The sequence below is a fragment of the Dama dama genome, chromosome 30 (genome assembly GCF_033118175.1).
Source record: "Dama dama isolate Ldn47 chromosome 30, ASM3311817v1, whole genome shotgun sequence".
NCBI lineage: Eukaryota > Metazoa > Chordata > Mammalia > Artiodactyla > Cervidae > Dama > Dama dama.
In genome coordinates this window covers 28,803,324-28,825,887 of record NC_083710.1, presented here as the reverse complement: position 1 = coordinate 28,825,887, position 22,564 = coordinate 28,803,324, and the positions used below count along the sequence as shown (strand labels likewise).

At 39.5% G+C, this 22,564-nt stretch overlaps 1 protein-coding gene across 1 annotated transcript in view; it reads right to left on the bottom strand.

The window, feature by feature from the left end:
- The window catches only part of SOHLH2 (spermatogenesis and oogenesis specific basic helix-loop-helix 2), a 93,679-nt gene that overhangs the window by 51,979 nt on the left and 19,136 nt on the right, over positions 1-22,564 (bottom strand). Inside the window, 4 exon segments of the mRNA XM_061133742.1 lie at positions 6,514-6,547; positions 8,806-8,882; positions 15,125-15,177; positions 15,384-15,486. Of these exon segments, the coding sequence (XP_060989725.1) occupies positions 6,514-6,547; positions 8,806-8,882; positions 15,125-15,177; positions 15,384-15,486 (267 nt within the window).

Sequence of the window (22,564 nt, the reverse complement as noted above, 5' to 3'; positions counted from 1 at the left end):
ATTTTTTTTGGCTCCAAATCACTGCATATGGTGACTGCAGCCATGATATTAAAAGATGCTTGCTCCTTGGAAGAAAAGCTATGACACACCTACACAGCATATTAAAAAATAGAGACATTACTGTGCCAACAAAGGTCCATCTGGTCAAAGCTATGGTTTTTCCAGTAGCCATGTATGGATGTGAGAGTTGGACTATAAAGAAAGCTGAGCGCCAAACAATTGATGCTTTTGAACTCTGGTGTTAGAAAAGACTCTTGAGAGTCCCTTGGACTGCAAGGAGATCCAATCAGACCATCCTAAAGGAAATCACTCCTGAATATTCATTGGAAGAACTGATGCTAAAGCTGAAACTCCAATACTTTAGCCACCTGATGTGAAGAACTGACTCAATGGAAAAGACCCTGATGCTGGGCAAGACTGAAGGCAGGAGGAAAAGGTGACGACAGAGGATGAGATGGTTGGATGGCATCACCAACTTGATGGACATGAGTTTGAGTAAGCTCTGGGAGTTGGTGATGGACAGAGAAGCCTGGCATGCTGCAGTCCACGGGGTCACAAAGAGTCGGACATGACTGAGCGACTGAACTGAACTGAACTGACTGAATGGACAGGGAATCAGAGTATCTTAGTAGCAGAAGGGATACTGGCAGTCATCAAATTCACCCAACTGCAGAGTCCTTTCTGCAACATCTCTGACAAAGTGACACCTAGCCACTGCACGAACAATTTCAATGATGATAATAAACTCACTGTTGGGTAGCTCTCTGGATAGTAACATGCTCTCTGTAACTGATACAGAAACATGAAATTGCTTTATAAAGTTAAAAGGATGCTCTATAAATTCAAGATTTTTTCCTAATTCATAGGTTGGATTAATTTGTTAACTTGTTTTAAAAATAGTGTTCTACTCTCAAAACGGTATGATCTTGTATTTAAATACAGCTTTATTATTTAAATGTTAATCGCTCAGTTGTGTCCAACTCTTTGCAACCCCATGGACTGTAGCCCTTGAGGCTCCTCTGTCCACAGAATTCTCCAGGCAAGAGTACTGGAATGGGTAGCCATTCCTTTCTCCAGGGGATCTTCCCGACCCGAAGAGCATACTCAGGTGTCTTGCACTGCAAGCAGATCTCTACTGTCTAAGCCATGGGAAGTCCTATATTATATTTTAAAGATACTTTCATATCTCAATCACAGTGAGTGATTTTAATAGCAGCTTTTCATATTCTGGTATGCTTACTCTCTTTAAATGCCAAAATTGCAGTATCTTTGTTGTTATAAGTCTGTTATTCTGCTATTTAATAATCAAAAATCTATATTATTTACATATCAAAATAACTGTTGTTCAATTACTTAATTTATCCAAGAAAGGACATGTTATATGTGGCCTAGAAAGGCCCTCACTTGGTGCACAAAACAAAAAGTGTTAAGCTTCTGTTGCAAGATATAATTCTTAATCCAAAATAATTTCTTGTGCAGTGGATTATGACCATCACAGTACTAAAATTGATATAGGTAACTTCACATTGGGATCTCCAGCTATACATGATAAAACTAATGAAGATGATAAAAACCAGAAAATGTCTTTGAAACAGAACCTATATAGCTCTCTATAAATTAGGGGTAAAAAACCTAACCCTAGTAAATTGTCAAAAGATGCTTTATTAATATTTCTACAAGGTTATCAAATGAGATAGGATTATTCAAAAGAAGTCAAGGAAATACCGGGAAGTAGTATATAAGCTTCATTGTCCTTCTGACTAGTGTAGTATCTGAAAGATCTTCTTCATTTGAAAATTATGCTAAAAATATACTCGACTCAGCAATGGCACTAATGACAATGCATTTTAATGTTTAAGATCATATTTTCTAAGATCAAATAAAATCCTATTAAAATTCATCTGCCAATTTATATTAAAAGGTTAACATGTTTAATATTTGCTTTTTAATAATAGTTTTATTAAGCTATAAATAACATTACATGCAATTCACCCACGTAAAGTGCTTTCAATATTTTTTAGTTCATTCATGAAGTTGTACAACCATCACCATGATTAATTTTAGAACATCTGCATCAGCCCCCAAAGAAACCCTATACACATTAGCAGTTCTTCTCCATTACCCATCCTCCCCTTCAGCTGATGCTGAAGCCCCATCAGCCTTCAGCAACTATATTAATCTACTTTCTGTCCATATAGATTTGTCTATTCTGGACACTTCATATAAATGGAATTATATAATATGTGATCTCTTATGACTGGCTTTGTTCACTCAGGATAATGTCTTCAAGGTCCATCCATGTTGTACTTCATTCTTTTTACTGCTGAATACTATTCCATTATTTGGATATACAAATATCCAAATTTATTTACTCATTCATCAGCTGATGGATATTTGGGTTGTTTCTACTTTTTAGCTATTATGTAGAATAGTGCTATAAATACTTGTATACTCATTTTTATGTGCACCTTGGTTTTCATTTCTCTGGGGTGTATCCAGAGGAGTAGAAATGCTGGGTGACATGGTAACTCTATGTTTAACCTTCTGAGGAACTGACGGACTGTTTTCAGAGCAGTGGTGCAGTTTTACATCCCCACAAGAGGATGTAAATTTTTTTAATGCCTTAAAAGAACACTTCTCATACTCTTGTTCTGTTTCCACTCTAGACTTGAGTACTGTGAACACTTGGCCAGTGTGTGAGGGTTCTAATTTCTCCACATCCTCATTATTACTCATTATATCTTTTTAATTATAGCAACATTTTTTTTATAAATGGTACTTTTTAACATTTTGTAATACATTTATAGGTGCTAAAACTTTTGAAATAAACATTGTTTACTGATATTTTACTTCAGGAATTGTGAATGCTTCAAAAAAACATCAATAAATGATATTAATACATACTTCAATATTCAATAAAATAAAGGCCCCAAAGTATAAATTTTATACTGATTATTTCAGTAAATGCAACTTTGTATAAAGCTTCACATGACAAATTATCTTCAGAGCTCAGAATTAAGTATAACTTTTTCTCGACTTGTATATCCCTTCCATTAAAAAAAGAGAGAGGTGTGTAATTTGCTCTTTCTTTGTGCTGATTACTAAGAAGCTTAAAATAGAGCTTTTTCTTAGTTGGGAATCTAGCAAAACTAACTTTTATTTTTATCTTTCATCTTATGGGGCTTGTTCAATTTATAGATATATCTCTGTATTTAGTAAAAGGTAACACAATCCTTTTTAGAAATAGTGTACACAGAAGTAAATAAATAAAAATGTAGTATCTAGTAATTATTTAATAAAATGAGTCATGGTACCTGATATATCTGTAGCTAGCTTAAACACCGGTGAAAATATTTCCAAATGGTTTCTATTTGGAATAATTTACAGGAAGTTACTTTGTTTCTCTGCATTACTTTTTTAAAGTCACATAGAATAATTATTTGTCTATATGAATTGTATGTATTCTAATTTAAAGAAAGTGAATATCTATAAATAGTTAGAGAAAAGCATTTGGCATCCATTATAGGTGATACTGAATATAATTTAGGGTTTGGTACCAGATATAAGGTAAGAATACCAGAAACTATACTTACCCCTGAGTGATTTCTGTAAAGTCCAATAATTTAACTTATTAAACAGGGGGAATAAATCATATGTGTCTTCCAGACATAGGTAACAGTAAGAAAACAATCTAAATAGAAATAAGAGAATTTGTAAATTTTTTAATGCCTTAAAATAACACTTCTCATACCCTTGTTCTATTTCCACTCTAGACTTGAGTATTGTGAACACTTGGCCAAAGTATGGCCCAAAGTACTAGGCCATCCCCATAAATTAATACATGTCATAAAATGACTTAAATTTCCATGTGTTAAGTGGCAGGATCTTACAGATTAATAAATACTGGCTTTCTAGAATGGTGAGAAACCTTAGAAATTGTATAGTTTGCTTCAGTTACAGATGTGGGAAATGAAGATGAGGTGAAAGAACTTACCCCAGATCTCTAAAGTTCATAGCAGGGTGGGAACTATACCCCAGGTGATTCCTGATTGAAGGCTATTTCCACAACACCATGATAGTTCAAATCAAAGTTTAAAATGTATTTGATTTCCAGCTTTGTTTAAACCTTGAGTTTTAAAAAGCTGAACATGATATAGCCTGAAATAGCAGAAAAGTTCTGATGAACTCACATTTTTAGCTAACAGCTAACTAGAATCCATATAAAATAGCAATGTTACTATCAGAACAGATCATGAGTATATCATTAAAAGCAAGTGTAATGATGTCAACCTTAAGGCTTACTAGGATATTTTAAAAATCTTAAGAATGCTATTAGATGGTTTATGGTCACTTGAGAAAATTACTTTCATACAGACAAAAGAACAAACTTCTAGAAGAAAATCTAAAGATAAGATTGATAGCTCTTTCTTATCTATCTCATTCCCTGAAAAGTATGTGAAACATTAACTTCACTAACTTCAATTAAAATGAAAAAAGGGAAGAAATACTAAATTATCCAGTTCAGGAATCACAGATTGAGTTTTGAAAGATGGTTTGATCTTGAAATCTTTTTTACTGGTCCTCTCATGGCATTCATTGTCTTCTGATTCACTTAATTACATCTTACCCTGAAATAAGATAAGCATTAATCATGATCTTTTAGTTACCATTGTGTGCAACAAAAACACTAGTATGTCACATGGGGAGAACTACCTGGTTATCCTAGTTCCCCCAGCCCACAGTCCTTCACAGAGAAATCTCTCTATGCAGATTTTCTGTTTACCGTATAATCCTGAACAGCCATATGTTACAGCATATCATATCATCTTGTCAAGCTACAGAGGCAACTCCCTCAAGGGCAAACAATCCAAAAGCCTAGAAGTAGCCCATGAGGTGGCCTAATGTGGAAAGTTTTGTCCAAAAAGGGATGAGATGGACCAATCTGATGCTTGTCTCCGGAAATGTGAGTTAAAGCTAAGAAAATACAATCCATGAGGTAGAGCACGGACAAGATGGAAATAAGAATCCATGAGTAAGCCAAAGATACGTGACCTAAAATTACAATAAAACTGAAACTATGATATATACCAGAGTCTGTTATGTAAAAGTGTAGAAAGTGAAATTGGCAGTTGGTAATGAGAAGAAAAAAGAAGCAGAGAATAAACTAGTGGTCTATTATACTACAAATAATAATAGCAACATTCTTAGATCTCATAATCTGAGTCAGGGACTATTCTAAATTTTATTTATTTGTTTACTCATTATTAACTTCACAAAATCTCTATGATGCAGATACTATCATTAGCTCTGTTAGCTCTGACAGAAGACAGAAACAGGTTATATAGTTAGTAAGTAGATCTGGAATTTGAATCCAGGAAGTCAAAGTTCAAAGCCTGTGCCTTTAATTACCATCCAATATGGCAAACCACTAAAGTGATGATCCATGAACATCTGCTGAGGTCTTTACGGCTTCTCTGAATTTAAATTCTAGTATCTGTGGATCCAGTTATATTGGAATTCCTGTTCTTGGATTTCTATGAGTCTGTCTTTCCCTTATTGACTCATATGTCTTTATAAGGACAACTTCCCCTTGAGATAAGGTTATAGAAGACAAGGACTGCCTGAGTAATTCTTCTGTACTTAGTACAGGACCACAGAAAAGCGTGTGTAGACATAACCTCCTAAACTCCTAAAATATTCCTCTGTTCTTTATTCATCCTAAATTATTTTTATTCAAATACGAAAACATGGTTTAAACTGCACTGACACCTACATTTATTGCAGTGTCCATACTTCCTCACTAAAAGGTTCAGTTCAGTTCAGTCGCTCAGTCGAGTCCGATTCTTTGCAACCCCATGGACTGTAGCACGCCAGGCCTCCCTGTCCATCGCCAGCTCCTGGAGTTTACCTAAACTCATGTCCACTGAGTTGGTGATGCCATCCAACCATCTCATCCTCTGTCGAACCCTCTGTCATTCTCCTCCCACCTTCAATCTTTCCCAGCATCAAGATATTTTCTAATGAATCAGTTCTTTGCATCAGGTGGCTAAAGTATTGGAGTTTCAGCTCCAACATCAGTCCTTCCAATGAACACTCAGGACTGATCTCCTTTAGGATGGACTGGTTGGATCTCTTTGCAGTCCGAGGGACTCTCAAAATTCTTCTCCAACACCACAGTTCAAAAGCATCCATTTTTCAACGCTCAGCTTTCTTTATAGTCCAACTCTCACATCCATACATGACTACTGGGAAAACCATAGCTTTGACCAGATGGACCTTTGTTGGCAAAGTAATGTCTCTGCTTTTTAATATGCTGTCTAGGTTGGTCATAACTTTCCTTCCAAGGAGTAAGCATCTTTTAATATCATGGCTGCAGTCACCATCTGCAGTGATTTTGAAGCTCAAAAAAATAAAGTCTGCCACTGTTTGCACTGTTTCCCCATCTATTTCCCATGAAGTGATGGGACCAGATGCCATGATCTTAGTTTTCTGAATGTTGAGCTTTAAGCCAACTTTTTCACTCTCCTCTTTCACTTTCATCAAGAGGCTCTTTAGTTCTTCTTCACTTTCTGCCATAAGGGTGGTGTCATCTGCATATCTGAGGTTATTGACATCTATCCCGGCAATCTTGATTCCAGCTTGTGCTTCTTCCAGCCCAGCATTTCTCATGATGTACTCTGCATGTAAGTTAAATAAGCAGGGTGACAATATACAGCCTTGACGTACTCCTTTTCCTATTTGGAACCAGTCTATTGTTCCATGTCCAATTCTAACTGTTGCTTCCTGACCTGCACACAGATTCCTCAAGGGACAGGTCAGGTGGTCTGGTATTCCCATCTCTTTCAGAATTTTCCATAGTTTGTGGTGATCCACACAGTCAAAGGCTTTGGCATAGTCAATAAAGCAGAAATAGATGTTTTTCTGGTATTCTCTTGCTTTTTTGATGATCCAGTGGATGTTGGCAATTTGATCTCTGGTTCCTCTGCCTTTTCTAAAACCAACTTGAACATGTGGAAGTTCATGGTTCATGTTCTGTTGAAGCCTGGTTTGGAGAATTTTGAGCATTACTTGACTAGCGTGTGAGATGAGTGCAATTGTATGGTAGTTAGAGCACTCTTTGACATTGCGTTTCTTTGGGACTGGAATGAAAACTGACCTTTTCCAGTCCTGTGGCCACTGCTGAGTTTTCCACATTTGCTGGCATGTTGAGTGTAGCCCTTTCACAGCATCATCTTTCAGGATTTGAAATAGCTCAACTGGAATTCCATCACCTCCACGAGCTTTGTTCATAGTGATGCTTCCTAAAGCCCACTTGACTTCACATTCCAGGATGTCTGGCTCTAGGTGAGTGATCACACCATCATGATCATTTGGGCCGTGAAAATCATTTTGGTACAGTACTTCTGTGTATTCTTGCCACCTCTTCTTAATATTTTCTGCTTCTGTTAGGTCCATACCATTTCTGTCCTTTATTGAGAACATCTTTGCATGAAATGTTCCCTTGGTATCTCTAATTTTCTTGAAGAGATCTCTAGTCTTTCCCATTCTATTGTTTTCCCCTATTTCTTTGCACTGATCATTGAGGAAGGCTTTCTTATCTCTCCTTGCTATTCTTTGGAACTCTGCATTCAAATGGGCATATCTTTCCTTTTCTCCTTTGCTTTTCGCTTCTCTTCTTGTCACAGTCATTTTTCAGGCCTCTTAAAACAGCCATTTTGCTTTTTTGCCTTTCGTTTTCTTGGGGATGGTCTTGCTCCCTGTCTCCTGTACAATGTCACGAACCTCCATCCATGGTTCATCAGGCACTCTGTCTATCAAATCTAGTCCCTTCAATCTATTTCCCACTTCCTATGTATAATTGTAAGGGATTTGATTTGGGTCATACCCGAATGGTCTAGTGGTTTTCCCTACTTTCTTCAATTTAAGTCTGAATTTGGCAATCAGGAGTTCATGACCTGAGCCACAGTCAGCTCCCAGTCTTGTTTTTGCTGACTCTATAGAGCTTCTCCATCTTTGGCTGCAAAGAATATAATCAATCTGATTTCGGTGTTGACCATCTGGTGATGTCCATGTATAGAGTCTTCTCTTGCGTTGTTGGAAGAGGGTGTTTGCTATGACCAGTGCGTTCTCTTGGCAAAACTCTATTAGCTTTTGCCCTGCTTCATTCTGTACTCCAAGGCCAAATTTGCCTGTTACTCCAGGTGTTTCTTGACTTCCTACTTTTGCATTCCAGTTCCGTACCCTATAATGAAAAGGATATCTTTTCGGGGTGTTAGTTCTAAAAGGTCTTGTAGGTCTTCATAGAACTGTTCAACTTAAGCTCCTTCAGTCTGGGCACAGACTTGGATTATCTTGATATTGAATGGTTTGCCTTGGAAATGAACAGAGATCATTCTGTCATTTTTGAGATTGCATCCAAGTACTGCATTTCGGACTCTTTTGTTGACTATGATGGCTACTCCATTTCTTCTAGGGGATTCTCACCCACAGTGGTAAAACTAAAAGCTTAAGGCAGACCATTTAATTGAATCTGTTGTTAATGGTGTAGTTCTAAGCTCTACTTGGGAACAGCATCGTTTTAGCTTAGAAAATAACATCCTGTTTGAGGATGAACAATATTCCTGGAACCTACCAGATATAAATAAATAGTAAATGGAGAATACAAACTTCTCTAAGTTCTCTTACCATCTGCTATTTTACATTGTTGCTATAAAAGTTAAGCTTCCAAAATATAATGGACACCTGTTTCATGAGTACCATTCACATTTGAATGTAATTAATTAGAAAGGAAAGATCTAGTCTTACGTTTTCACTAGATTCTCTTTCATTTTAGGCAGCTGATCCATCTGTTTCCTTTGAGAAACTGGGTAGGAGCCAGAGATCTGAAATACAATAGTTTATTTAGTATTTATTTAGCATTTATTTATTTAGCATTTATCCTCTTATTTCTTGATTGCTTTCAGAGATAAGAGGAATAGTCAATTCTCAATTAACTCTTTCCTAACCAGGTATGGATACTGTTATTTTAGATATAATGCTGTTGTACTACATTACAGTATAAAAAAAATTTAATATGGACTAGAAACCAAAAAATTCATGTGACTCACTTTATTGTAATATTTGTTTTACTTTATTTTGATGGTCAGGAATCAAACCTGCAATATTTCCTAGGTATGTCTGTATATCTTTTTTTCTCCTTTGTTTCTTTTTTAATTGAAATATAGTTGATGTACAATATTATATGTCGCTGGTGTACAACACAGTGATTGACAATTTTTACAGGTTATACTGCATTTTGGGGGCTTCTCTGGTGGCTCAGAGGGTAAAGAACCTGCCTGCAATGCAAGAGACCAGGGTTCGATCCCTGGGTCAGGAAGATCCCCTGGAGAAGGGAATGGCAACCCACTCCAGTATTCTTGCCTGGAGAATTCCATGGACAGAGGAGCCTGGCAACCTACAGGCCACCGGGTTGCAAAGAGTCAGACACAACTGAATGACTAACACTTTCACTTCATTTTGCTTTATGCTGTATAGTTATTATAAAGTATTGGCTAGATTGCCTATATATTCTTAAAAAGCAATGTCCATACTGTCCATATACCATGCAAATTGGAAGAATCCCAAGATGTAGAAACTCAGTTTTAGCGAAAACTGTGAAGCCAGCAGAAATATAAACAGTAGACTCAGCAAACAGCTCTAGTTACCTACTAAAGAATCAATTATTTATGTATTCAGCATGGAAAGAATGGCAAATCATTCATTGACCTTTCCAGTCACCATAGTATTCACATAGTCAGAACCATCTTTGACTATAAAGATTAACAATTCACTCTGGAGTGAAAATCCTTATTAACATTTATACAGGGAAACAGGATTAACATCTTCCTGGGAAGCTGTTAAAATACGCTTTGATTGTATGTTCAGTGATCCTGTATAATCAGAGTAGGAGCTATTCCACCCAAATGATTTTTTTCAGATAAACAAAGCTAAAGGAGGATGGCTAAGGCAAGTAGAAATGCTGATGCCCCTGTCACAGAGGGAGGGGCTAGGGAGATCGGAAAGAAAAACAGGAAAACAATATTCACTGTTTACTGGAATTTAGAACCAATTATGTGCCAGGCATTTCACTCAGCACTTTACATATATCATATCTCCAGACCCTCATAAATCCCCCGCAAGATACTCCCACTACTTTCCTTTTACAGAGGAGGAAAGAAATTGAGGCCCCCAAAGGTCACACCACAGTAGGTACAAATCTGGGATTCAAGTCCAATTTGCAGTGACTCCAAAGTCTGTGGCCTCTCATCATATCATGGCCTCATAAAGGAGAGGGTATTTTGCTACACCTTGAAGGAGGCAGAACTGGAATGTAGGAGAAACAGCATATTCCGAAGAGACAGAGTGCAAGGTATGAGGAAAGGCACATGGATGCTGGTACAGCAGGAGGAAGCAGGGCTTCTAGCCAAGCATCCAGGACTATAAAAGGTGGACTGATTGTCCATTTCACGGGTAAAAGACCGCAGTTTTGTCTCAATTTCCTACTTACCTTCGTTGGCACTAAAGTCCAAGCTTGCCTTTACCCCTCACCCTGACTTTCATTCTCAAGTTGTTCTGTGCATTCCATTCTCGATTCCAATCCCCAAAGCTAACTCCCTTCCTTCTAGTCCCTTCATTAAGCCTCTGGAAACACCAAATCAGTGGTCAGGTGATTACTGTTATGTCAAAACCAGTCCTCAAGGTCCTCTATCTCCATGTCTCATGTACCTATGTCTTGAGGACACTGACCCTCTTTTTGGTTCTTCTTCCCTGGCTATCACTGCTGAAACTCTTCAAAGCTGTATCTCAGACTATCTCTTCACCCTGTGTATTCTCCCTGATGCATTTGATTCATTCACATGGGGTCATTTACTATCTATATGCTGCTGCTGCTGCTAAGTCACTTCAGTTGTGTCTGACTCTGTCCGACCCCATAGACAGGAGCCCACCAGGCAAGAGTACTGGAGTGGGTTGCCATTGCCTTCTCCGATCTATATGCTAATAAGTTCTAAATCCATTGCTTCAATCCTGATCTTTTATTTTTTTCCCTTAGATTCACACATCCTACCCCTCTTTGGACACTTGCATTCAAATGATGCACATTGAAAACTGAATTTGCATCCTAACCTGAAAACATATATCAAAATAGTTAATAAGGATTAAATATCTAAATGTCAAATATTAAGCCAAATAAGTACTAAAGAGATGTGATGAATGTTGTGAAACACTGAGACAAAGACAGTCTTTTTTTTTTTTTTCAAAGACAGTCTTTTAAAATATGACATAAGAAGCCATAAATAAAAGATAGCTTTGACAACATCTAAACAAAAACTCTATATACCAACAACATCATAAATGAAATGGAAAAGCAAATGAAAAACTGTGGAAAGTATGTGCAGTGTCTTTCATAATTCATTGATCACTTCCCTGTCCTGCTGCTTGTAAGTACACACTTTCCAGCAATAGCAGTGTGGGGTCTATCTTAGACCATCATGCATAGCTATGAGGTAAAATGCCTTGACTTTCATGACAGAGGAATGAAAACTACTTATTTGTGTGAATTCTAGTAATTACAAATCGAACTAAAGGAATAACTAAAGAAACAAGTACACAAAATGTATTAATTTGGGAAACATATATCTTATTTTTACCTTTTTATAAAAGTCCAGCAGCTGCGATGGACTGTGCAGCTGCGATGGACCGTGCACAAGCGAGGCCAAGAAGAGTGACCCCACGCCCGAGGTCAGGGGCTGTGGCCAGGAGGAGCAGCCCCGCATCCAAGGAACGGCGGCTGCCCGGGTACAAGAGGGCCGAGAGGAGCTGTTCCATGTTCAAGGTCAGGAGGAGGCGGCCGTGAGGAGATACCCCTCGTCCAAGGTAAGGAGCAGCCGTGAAGAGATAACCCACGTCCAAGGGAAGAGAAACCCAAGTAAGACGGTAGGTGTTGTGAGAGGGCATCAGAGGGCAGACACACTGAAATCATTATCACAGAAAACTAGCCAATCTGATCACAGGACCACAGCCTTGTCTAACTCAATGAAACTAAGCCATGCTGTGTGAGGCCACCCAAGACGGCCGGGTCACGGTGGAGAGGTCTGACAGAATGTGGTCCACTGGAGAAGGGAATGGCAAACCACTTCCATATTCTTGCCTTGAGAACCCCAGGAACAGTATGAAAAGGAAAAAGATTGGACACTGAAAGATGAAGTCCCCAGGTCGGTAGGTGCCCAATATGCTACTGGAGATCAGTGGAGAAATAACTCCAGAAAGAATGAAGGGATGGAGCCAAAGCAAAAACAATGCCCAGTTGTGGATGTGACTGGTGATAGAAGCAAGGTTCGATGCTGTAAAGAGCTATATTGCATAGGAACCTGGAATGTTAGGTCCATGAATCAAGGCAAATTGGAAGTGGTCAAACAGGAGATGGCAAAAGTGACTGTCGACATTCGAGGAATCAACTAACTAAGATGGACTGGAATGGGTGAATTTAACTCAGGTGATCATTATATCTACTACTGTGGGCAGGAATACCTTAGAAGAAATGGAGTAGCCATCATGGTCAACAAAAGAGTCCGAAATGCAGTACTTGGATGCAATCTCAAAAATGACAGAACGATCTTTGTTCGTTTCCAAGGCAAACCACTCAATATTAGAGTAATCCAAGCCTGTGCCCCAACCAGTAACACTGAAGAAGCTTAAGTTGAACGGTTCTATGAAGACTTACAAGACCGTTTAGAATTAACACCCAAAAATATGTCCTTTTCATTACAGGGAACTGGAATGCAAAAGTAGGTAGTCAGGAAACACCTGGAGTAATGGGCAAATTTGGCCTTGGAGTGCAGAATGAAGCAAGGCAAAGGCTCATAGAGTTTTGCCAAGAGAACGCACTGGTCATAGCAAACACCCTCTTCCAACAACACAAGAGAAGACTCTACACATGGACATCACCAGATGGTCAACACCGAAATCAGATTGATTATGTTCTTTGCAGCCAAAGATGGAGAAGCTCTATAGAGTCAGCAAAAACAAGACTGGGAGCTGACTGTGGCTCAGGTCATGAACTCCTGATTGCCAAATTCAGACTTAAATTGAAGAAAGTAGGGAAAACCACTAGACCATTCGGGTATGACCTAAATCAAATCCCTTATGATTACACAGTGGAAGTGAGAAACAGATTGAAGGGACTAGATTTGATAGACAGAGTGCCTGATGAACTATGGACGGAGGTTCATGACACTGTACAGGAGACAGGGATCAAGACCATCCCCATGGAAAAGAAATGCAAAAAAGCAAAACTGCTGTCTGAGGAGGCCTTACAAATAGCTGTGAAAAGAAGAGAAGTGAAAAGCAAAGGAGAAAAGGAAAGATATTCCCATTTGAATGCAGAGTTCCAAAGAATAGCAAGGAGAGATAAAAAAGCCTTCCTCAGCGATCAGTGCAAAGAAATAGAGGAAAATAACAGGATGGGAAAGACTAGAGATCTCTTCAAGAAAATTAGAGATACCAAGGGAACATTTCATGCAAAGATGGTCTCAATAAAGGACAGAAATGGTATGGACCTAACAGAAGCAGAAAATATTAAGAAGAGGTGGCAAGAATACACAGAAGAACTATACAAAAAAGATCTTCACAACCCAGATAGTCATGATGGTGTGATCACTCACCTAGAGCCAGACATCCAGGAATGTGAATTTAGCTGGATTTAGCAAGGGCAGAGGAACCAGAGATCAAATTGCCAACATCTGTTGGATCATCGAAAAAGCAACAGAGTTCCAGAAAAGCATCTATTTCTGCTTTATTGACTACGCCAAAGCCTTCGACTGGGTGGATCACCACAAACTATGGAAAATTCTGAAAGAGATGGGAATACCAGATCACATGATCTGCCTCTTGAGAAATCTGTATGCAGGTCAGGAAGCAACAGTTAGAATTGGACATGGAACAACAGACTGGTTCCAAATAGGAAAAGGAGTATATCAAGGCTGTATATTGTCACCCTGCTTATTTAACTTACATGTAGAGTACATCATGAGACATGCTGGGCTGGAAGAAGCACAAGCTGGAATCAAGATTGCTGGGAGAACTATCAATAACCTCAGATATACAGATGACACCACCCTTATGGCAGAAAGTGAAGAGGAACTAAAAAAGCCTCTTGATAAAAGTGGAGGAGGAGAGTGAAAAAGTTGGTTTAAAGCTCAACATTCAGAAAACTAAGATCATGGCATCTGGTCCCATCACTTCATGGGAAATAGATGGGGAAACAGTGCAAACAGTGGCAGACTTTATTTTTTTGAGCTCCAAAATCACTGCAGATGGTGATTGCAGCCATGAAATTAAACGATGGTTACTCCTTGGAAGGAAAGTTATGACCAACCTAGATAGCATATTTAAAAGCAGAGACATAAAAAATAAATAAATAAATAAAAGCAGAGACATTACTTTGCCAACAAAGGTCTGTCTAGTCAAGGCTATGGTTTTTCCAGTTGTCATTTATGGATGTGAGGGTTGGATGGTGAAGAAAGCTCAGAGCTGAAGAACTGATGCTTTTGAACTGTGGTGTTGGAGAAGACTCTTGAGAATCCCTTGGACTGCAAGAAGATCCAACCAGTCCATCCTGGGGGAGATCAGTCCTGGGTGTTCATTGGAAGGACTGATGTTGAGACTGAAACTCCAATACTTTGGACACCTCATGCGTAGAGTTGACTCACTGGAAAAGACCCTAATGCTGGGAAGGATTGGGGGCAGGAGGAGAAGGGGACGACAGAGGATGAGATGGCTGGATGGTATCACCGACTCAATGGACATGGGTTTGGGTAGACTCCAGGAGTTGGTGATGGACAAGGAGGCCTGGCATACCGCGACTCATGGGGTCACAAAGAGCCAGACACAACTGAGCCACTGAACTGACTGACTGATAAAAGTTACATGTTTTCTTTTTTACCTTCCATATATAGAAACTTGGTACTTTTTCTCCTTTAATTCCAACAGCTGCTTTCTACTAAACCAAGCCAATCAAAAAACCTAGAAAAGTGAAAAACATAATTTACAGTACCTCTTAAAAACTGAAGGTAAAGAAACAAGTTACCTGAGACATTTTAGCGAGGTATGTACAGTGCTCATTGTTGGTCCTGTGGTAAGCTTATGTGAAAGATACAAAAGTAAAGAAACTGATATCAAAGATTTACAGTTCTAGCAAGACTACTGCCAAGTTATGTCTCTATGCTTTTTAAAAATAGTATACAAAATAGTTTTGTAAGTATACTGTAGAATTACATAGTATGTTTTTAATAACATACCAAAAATCATGGCAGTTCCAAAGGAATTTCTTAGCATAGAATAAAAACAAACCTTTGACTCTTGTTCCAGTCTCAGTGCATAGTCTTTCACTTGATTTTCAAGATTCCTTTTTTCTTTCTCTAATTGTTTAAGCAATGCATTTAAGGATTTCTGAAAGTATAAACAGTATTTTTACATGCACTCACATTTTAAATATTAGGACCACCAATTCCTTCATTGGCAAATTCCTTCTATTCCATATCATTCTGTTACTTCAAAAGCCTATAATATGTACCTTTTCAGCAATAATAATAATAATATTTATTGAACCCTAACAATAGCCATATACTGTGCTAAATGATTTCCACAGACTATTTTATTTAATCCTTATTACAGACACCGAGATGGCTAATATATTCATTTTACTGTTGAGAAAACTACATCTGATAGAGCTTAAATAACTTGCCCAAAGGCACAGAGCCAGTAAACGGCAGAGCTGGAATCCAGGTAATCTGACTCCAAAGACAATACACACTAAATGAGTACTATATGTGTGTATTCATACGATTGCTATCAGGGTAACTAAAGTACAGTGTTAGAACAGGCAGTAAGGGTTTTCCTGGTGGCTCAGTGGTAGAGAATCTGCCTGCAAATGCAGGAGACATGGGTTTGATCTGCTCTGGGAAGATCCCACATGCCATGGGGCAACTAAGCCTGTGTGCCACAACTACTGAGCCTGTGCTTGAGAGCCCGGGATCTGCAACTGTTGCGCCCCCATGCCACAGCTACTGAAGCCAGGGCACTCAGGAGCCTGTGCTCCACAACAACAGAAGCTCTCACTTGGTGCAGCTAGGGAAAAGCCCACACAGCAACGAAGACCCAGTACAGCCATAAATAAATAAATAAATAAGTAAAAAGAAGAACAGGCAGTAAAGTTGATAATCAAGGGAACTGTGAAAATATGGCAGAGTAGAATAGTTCTGGAAACCACGACATCAACCCATCACCACAAATAGGTGAACAGCATAGAGAAAAGGGTTAGCCAAGCACCAGAACAATAATGCATTACACAGATTGGGTTTAGAATGTTAATTCCTAAACTAATAACTGATCTTTCCCAATAACTCCCATTATTTCTCATATTCTGACACATTAAATTAAAAAATCTCCAAGTTGAATTCTACACAGCTTTTGCTGGTCATGATCTGGGTCATGGAATCTATTAAAAGAAACATTCAAAAAAAAAAAAGAAACATTCAAATAAAAATGGAAGCAACTGATTTAAATCACCACAAAGCAAAACTGCAAGTTATTTTAGAGCTCATACCTACCTCCTGAAATTCAGCTCATTCTCTAAAAACTTACTGATTTTCTCTTAGATATTTGCTGGTAATTATTAGAAGTGTAAAAAAATTGTATTAATGGGAATAATTAGGTCAGCTCTAACAGGACAAGTTCTAGTGTCTAAAAATAACAGCAATAACAAATAACAAATCCTTTGGAAGTGACAATTCTCCACTATGCATATTTGCTTAACATCTCTGTTAAAACATGATCAGTGATATTTCTCAGGCAGGCATTATTTGTCTTCAAAAATTATGCACTGGTGTCCTAAGTGGTTTCCAATCCCCCACCCCCAAATACAGGCTTCCCTGGTAGCTCAGTGGTAAAGCATCTGCCTGGATGGCAGGAGATGCAGGAGACTCGGGTTCAATCCCTGCATTGGGAAGACCCCCTGGAAGAGGAAATGGCAACCCACTCCAGTATTCTTGCCTGGAAAATCCCATGGACAGAGGAGCCTAGTGGGCTATAGTCCATTGGGTCGCAAAGAGTCAGACACGACCTAGCATGTACACATACATACATACCTCCAAACACAAACTTGATCCAGAAGAAAATCAATGAAAGCCCTATAAGTAGAAGAGGATAAATGGACTGAGTTCTCTATAGAAAATTAAACCCTTACGAAGTAAACCAATGCTCCAAAATGAGAGTTTTTGAAGGGACAATCAGGGAGTGATGGATGTAGTCCAAAATTTTGCTACATAGACCCTTGCTCCAAGGATTCCAAGCTTAGCTTTCTGTAGGAATATGCTTCACTTACATCATTTGTTAATACATTTTTAGAGGTGTAAATAGAATCTAATCATTTTTAATACTGAGTCAATGGAAAAATGCACTTAAAATACAGAAAGAAATTAATTTACAAATAAACAAATGGAACATAAATTATTTTCATATTAATCAGATATAAATGAGATACAGCCAAAACTCTAGAGGTTCATACAAGAAATGTAGATAGGAAATAGATAAATTCAAGAGCTGAAGCAATTAATAATATCTGAGCAATTAATAAGAGGCAAGGTAAGATAACTAGGGAAGGTCCTGGTTAGAGAAGGCTTAGGATACTAAGTTCAGGAGTCGAAACACCGGAGCTATTGAAAGTTATTAAAGAAGCGATATGATGAAAGCAGGGGTTTAAGAACATTAATCAAGTGGTAGTTTCTACAATAAAGGGATGATTTCTGTTATTTGTCAGTGTGGGTTTGCAGTTTTAACCTTTGAGTCTTAAATATTTTCCATCTGCTTTCTCTGTGTGAAGACTGTATCTTGGTGCTATTCCCATGATGATCTGATTCCTTGTCTTGTCTCCCAATTTTACAATTCATTCCTTTATGCAAAAAAAATATTCATCAAGCACCTCCTGTGTGTCAGGCATCGTGCTGGGGATTCCACAGTGAGACTGATAAACTCAGACCCTAACCTCATGAAGCTCAGAGTCTAAAAGGGTGCCTAGAATGTGCTTTACACTGGTGAATGTTACACCCAAGGTTGAGGAGAATCTGTATTCTGCTGTAGTGGGACGGAACACTCTAAATGTCAACAGATTGAGTTGACTGATAATGCTATTTGGATAAGCTATTGAGTATCTTTATTGATTTTTCTGCCTTTCTGATTTATCAATTACTGACAGGGGGTGTTAAGTCTCCAACTTTCATAATGGATGCGCCTATACGTCCTCCAGTAACGCATCACAATTACCACTTAAGTGTTCCTATCAGTTTGTATTCCAGGCTAAGCAGATCTCAATGCCTGTCTGGATTTGTCTGTTTATACAGATTTCAGGGTGGGACTTTGCTCTGCAAATTCAGTTTTTTAATGAGTAGAATCACTGATTTTCGGGTTACCCATCTTTGCTGTTGGTGTGGTGACAAGATCGATGACTTCCAAGCACTATACATAACTGGAACTGAAACTAGAAGCCACAAATTGGTCTTGACTCTCTTTTCTAGTCAGAATGGAGAGTACACTCTCCAAAGCAGTGGCCGCACAGCCTACACTGAAGACCTGCTAGTCTGCTCTAGCAGTGATACCACACCTGGCAAGACAGTTGGGGCACTAACTGGTTAAGTCTACAGTAACCTACAGTCTTTCTCTAAGATACACCCAGGGTTTGCAGAGGTCAGACTGGCAAATTAAACAGAGCTATGTTAAGCCCTCTGCTGTCTTCCCTGGGATAAGAAATTATTTTTGTTCAGCAATTTTGGCCTGGGTGGGGGAAGGCACCATTTCCCACATTTCTATTTGGTTTTCTGCACCATGATAGCTTTTACTTCAGAGATGAGGGCCTGATGGAAGGTTAACTTCAACTGCCAAGTATATGTACTTCATTAGGTATTCAGGGACTGAGAAAATCATCACTGTGGGGCTAGGCGAGTCTGTGGGCACATGGTCACTGTGACGTGTACTCCAGGCTTAGACCCCCATCCTGGTTATGTCCTTTCCCGCAGTGTACAACCACTTGGGGACGTGGTCAGAGGTCTCTTGAGGGTCAGACTGGAGATACTGTCATGATACGTACTTGGACTGCTACTGCAGGGTCCTTCCTTCTAGTAACGCAGCCACTTCTTTGGTCAGTGATTTCTGGGAAATGAGCAAAGAGTCATGCTTTTCACTAGGCTAACTGTCCTCAGCTTCCGCTCCTCTGTTCTGAATGTTTTCGTTTTAAACATTACAGATGTTTAGCACCACCCTCCCTGACCGTCTTGGCAGCCAGGAGAAGAGGCAGGGGCAGCTCCAGAGGGGCAGATGGTTACCCTATCGGTGAGAGGCCTGTGCAGCAGCTTCCAGGACTGTGAGGGCTCCAGCCCTTCCCAGAGCTGGAGGTGGGCCGCCTCTGCTCACCCGGAGGGGCCGGGTGGAGGGGTAGAGTCACGATGGGCAGTCATCCAGATGTCCTGCCACAGGTTTAGGGTCCCTGGTTCTTCCCATCAGGGCCCCACCCTTCCCAGAAGGCCTGCTTGGACAGCCCTGCTGTTCTGTTGTGGCCACCCTTTCACTACTGTATACAGCTTCTTTTAGACACTACCACACCAAGGCTCTCTGCTTTTCATTGTTAGGTATTAAGGGCTTACTAACTATTCTCAGCCTCTCATTATCCTTACAAAGGATGAAAATACAACTTAGTAATAATCCTGTATTTTCCAAATGTCTGTCGGCTGCTTTCACAGTATTTTCCTCCATAAGAACATTTTCCAAGGTTGCCATTGGTGAAGTCCTTAGCAACTGAATGGCCACACTGAGCCGGGATCCGTTGGTGCCGATCTACTAATCTACTGATTAGGACAGCACCTGCTGGCTGTCACATAGTAAGTGGGCCAGGCCCAAATCTCATGTTACCCCTGTTTTCTCATAGCACCCCCAGGACCACCAGCTGTAGACGTGGTCTTCTAAGAAGCAGATACCAAGATGGGATTAGATGTGAAAATAATCCATTATTAGAAACGCCTGTGTGAAAGGAAATAGGAAAGGAGTGGGAGAGGGCTGGGAAAGTAGTCAACTGTAATGTAAGTGTGACCCCCCCCCCCCCCCCCCCCCCCGTGAACGGGAGAAAGAGACGTCAGGAGGAAGCGGAAGCAGCCCAGGCTGGCAGCCACCTAAGCAAAGTCTGGCAAAATTACCGACAAGAGGGTAACTATGTTTCCCAGGAATACGTCTGCCTTGGTATCCCCCCTGCATCTGATCATGTGGTAGGAACGGTGGGAGGTGTGGTCTTGGTGAAAAGCAGTGATGGACTTCAAAGCCCAAGACCAAGGGTCCTCAGTCAATGACCCTCCCTGTGCTGGGAAGTCTGTGAGATACATTCTCTGGGTGGACACACTGACTGCTTTTCTTAAGGACATCTCAACTGAAGAACCCCCCAATTTCCTGTGCTGTGAGGAGTAATCCTGGCTGCTGGTTTTCTGGAGTAGAGCAAGGGGAAGAGAGCTGAAAGAATGGGGACAAACACTGGATTTTGTGAAAACTACATCAGTCATGGACCATTAAATGCAAGACATTTGTAATTCCATTTATAAAATTGTTACACACATTGGAAATCCTTTAAAAATTATAAAGTCATACTACAATAACATTAAGATTCATTCTAGATTTTGATTCTTTATTTTACTGACTTCAAAATAAACTACTATTTAAAAACAATTTTATCAAAGGCACACAGTCTCTTATCCCATCACATCCAAATCACTGGAAGACTCACAAGTTCTTGGTCTTCCCAAAGAGCTGGTTTTATCTGATTATATAATCAGTGGTCACATGCTAGAAAACTGCAGCTTGGAAAGATATACTAAAGCTACAGCTAAATTGAAGACTCCACTAGAAACTATGCCCCTTCCTCCCCCACCCCAAATCTCTCTCTCACACACACACACACACAATTAATTCTACTCCTATTATGGAAGAGCTGTTTTATTTTTGAAACTAGTCAGTTCTTAGCATTGCAAGCAGTATCATACTTCACCTATATTCATGTCTTAATCTGTTTGTAAAAAGTCACCTTCTAACAGAAGACTGAAACAACAGGGTAAGAATAAGAAATTTCAGGGTATATTTACACACCTGAAATCAACATACTTAAAGATTTTTTTTGTGTGTCCCTTTCCTTTATCCCAAGTAGAAAAGAGGCTCTATTAGCCACCTCAATTCAGTTCAGTCGCTCAGTCGTGTCTGACTCTTCGCAACACAATGGACTACAGCACGCCAGGCCTCCCTGTCCATCACCAACTCTGAAGTTTACTCAAACTCATGTCCATTGAGTCGGTGATGCCATCCAACCATCTCATCCTCTATCGTCCCCTTCTCCTCCTGCCTTCAATCTTTCCCAGAATCAGGGTCTTTTCAAATGAGTCAGTTCTTCACATCAGGTGGCCAAAGTATTAGCCACCTATTTTTCTAAATAGTGGTAATTGCTCTATTAAAGAACATATAAAAACTACAAGCTTAAAAAAATCATTCTATTGAATGTTTATAAGAGAAAACTCTAAGAAAACAGTTAATCACAACTTGCAGATATGTCATACTTCTCAAGGAAGGCAATTGTAACAATGAACACAGCATTCTGCATGCTTAAGTGTCAAGCGCCCCCTGGTGGACAACATTGTTATTATAATAGATTTACACATAAAATTTAACTTTACTCTGATTTGAGGTTACATTTGTCTCCAAATAAACCATTCTGATCTTTGGGGAGAACACAAATCTGGTGACGTCTGTGACAGAATACCTCATATTGATTCTACAGGCCATTTTCAACAAATCGAACCTTCCTGAAAATGTCTTAAGATTATAAGAACAAATTATAAGGATTTGGATTTTGGCAAATTGTCTTTCTATGAATTGATTTTCTATAGATTGACCAAAAGTCCTGCAGAGAACACTTGAGGTGGACCAAATATTTTCCTAAATAAATAATGTTTCTTTTCTGTTTCTCCACCCCCTTCCTTGTGCCTCACACCACCAGCCCGTCTGTTGGCTTTAGGAACAGAATCTCCTGTGCACTTACCGTCTGATTGACAGAGCACATGTGTTGGCAAGAGGTTTCCTTGAAGGGTCCAAGTTGTCTGGATGTGGTGGAAAACAAAGGAGAGGACACTGGGGGAAGATTATAAGCAGAGAGAAATAGGAGTGCTACAGTCTGAATGTCCCTCTCCCAAACTCATATACTGAAATCTTAATGCCTGATGTGATGGTATCAGGAGATGGGGGACTCTGGGAGACGCTTAGCTTATGAGGGTGGAGCCCTCATGAACAGGCTTAATGCCCTTATGAAATAGACCCCCTCGGATGCCCTTCACCCCTTGCACCATGTGACGACACAATAAGAGGGTGTCGTCTATGAACCAGAAAGCGAGCCCTCAGCAAACACTGAATCCGCTGGCATCATCATCCTGGACTTCTCAGCCTCCAGAAC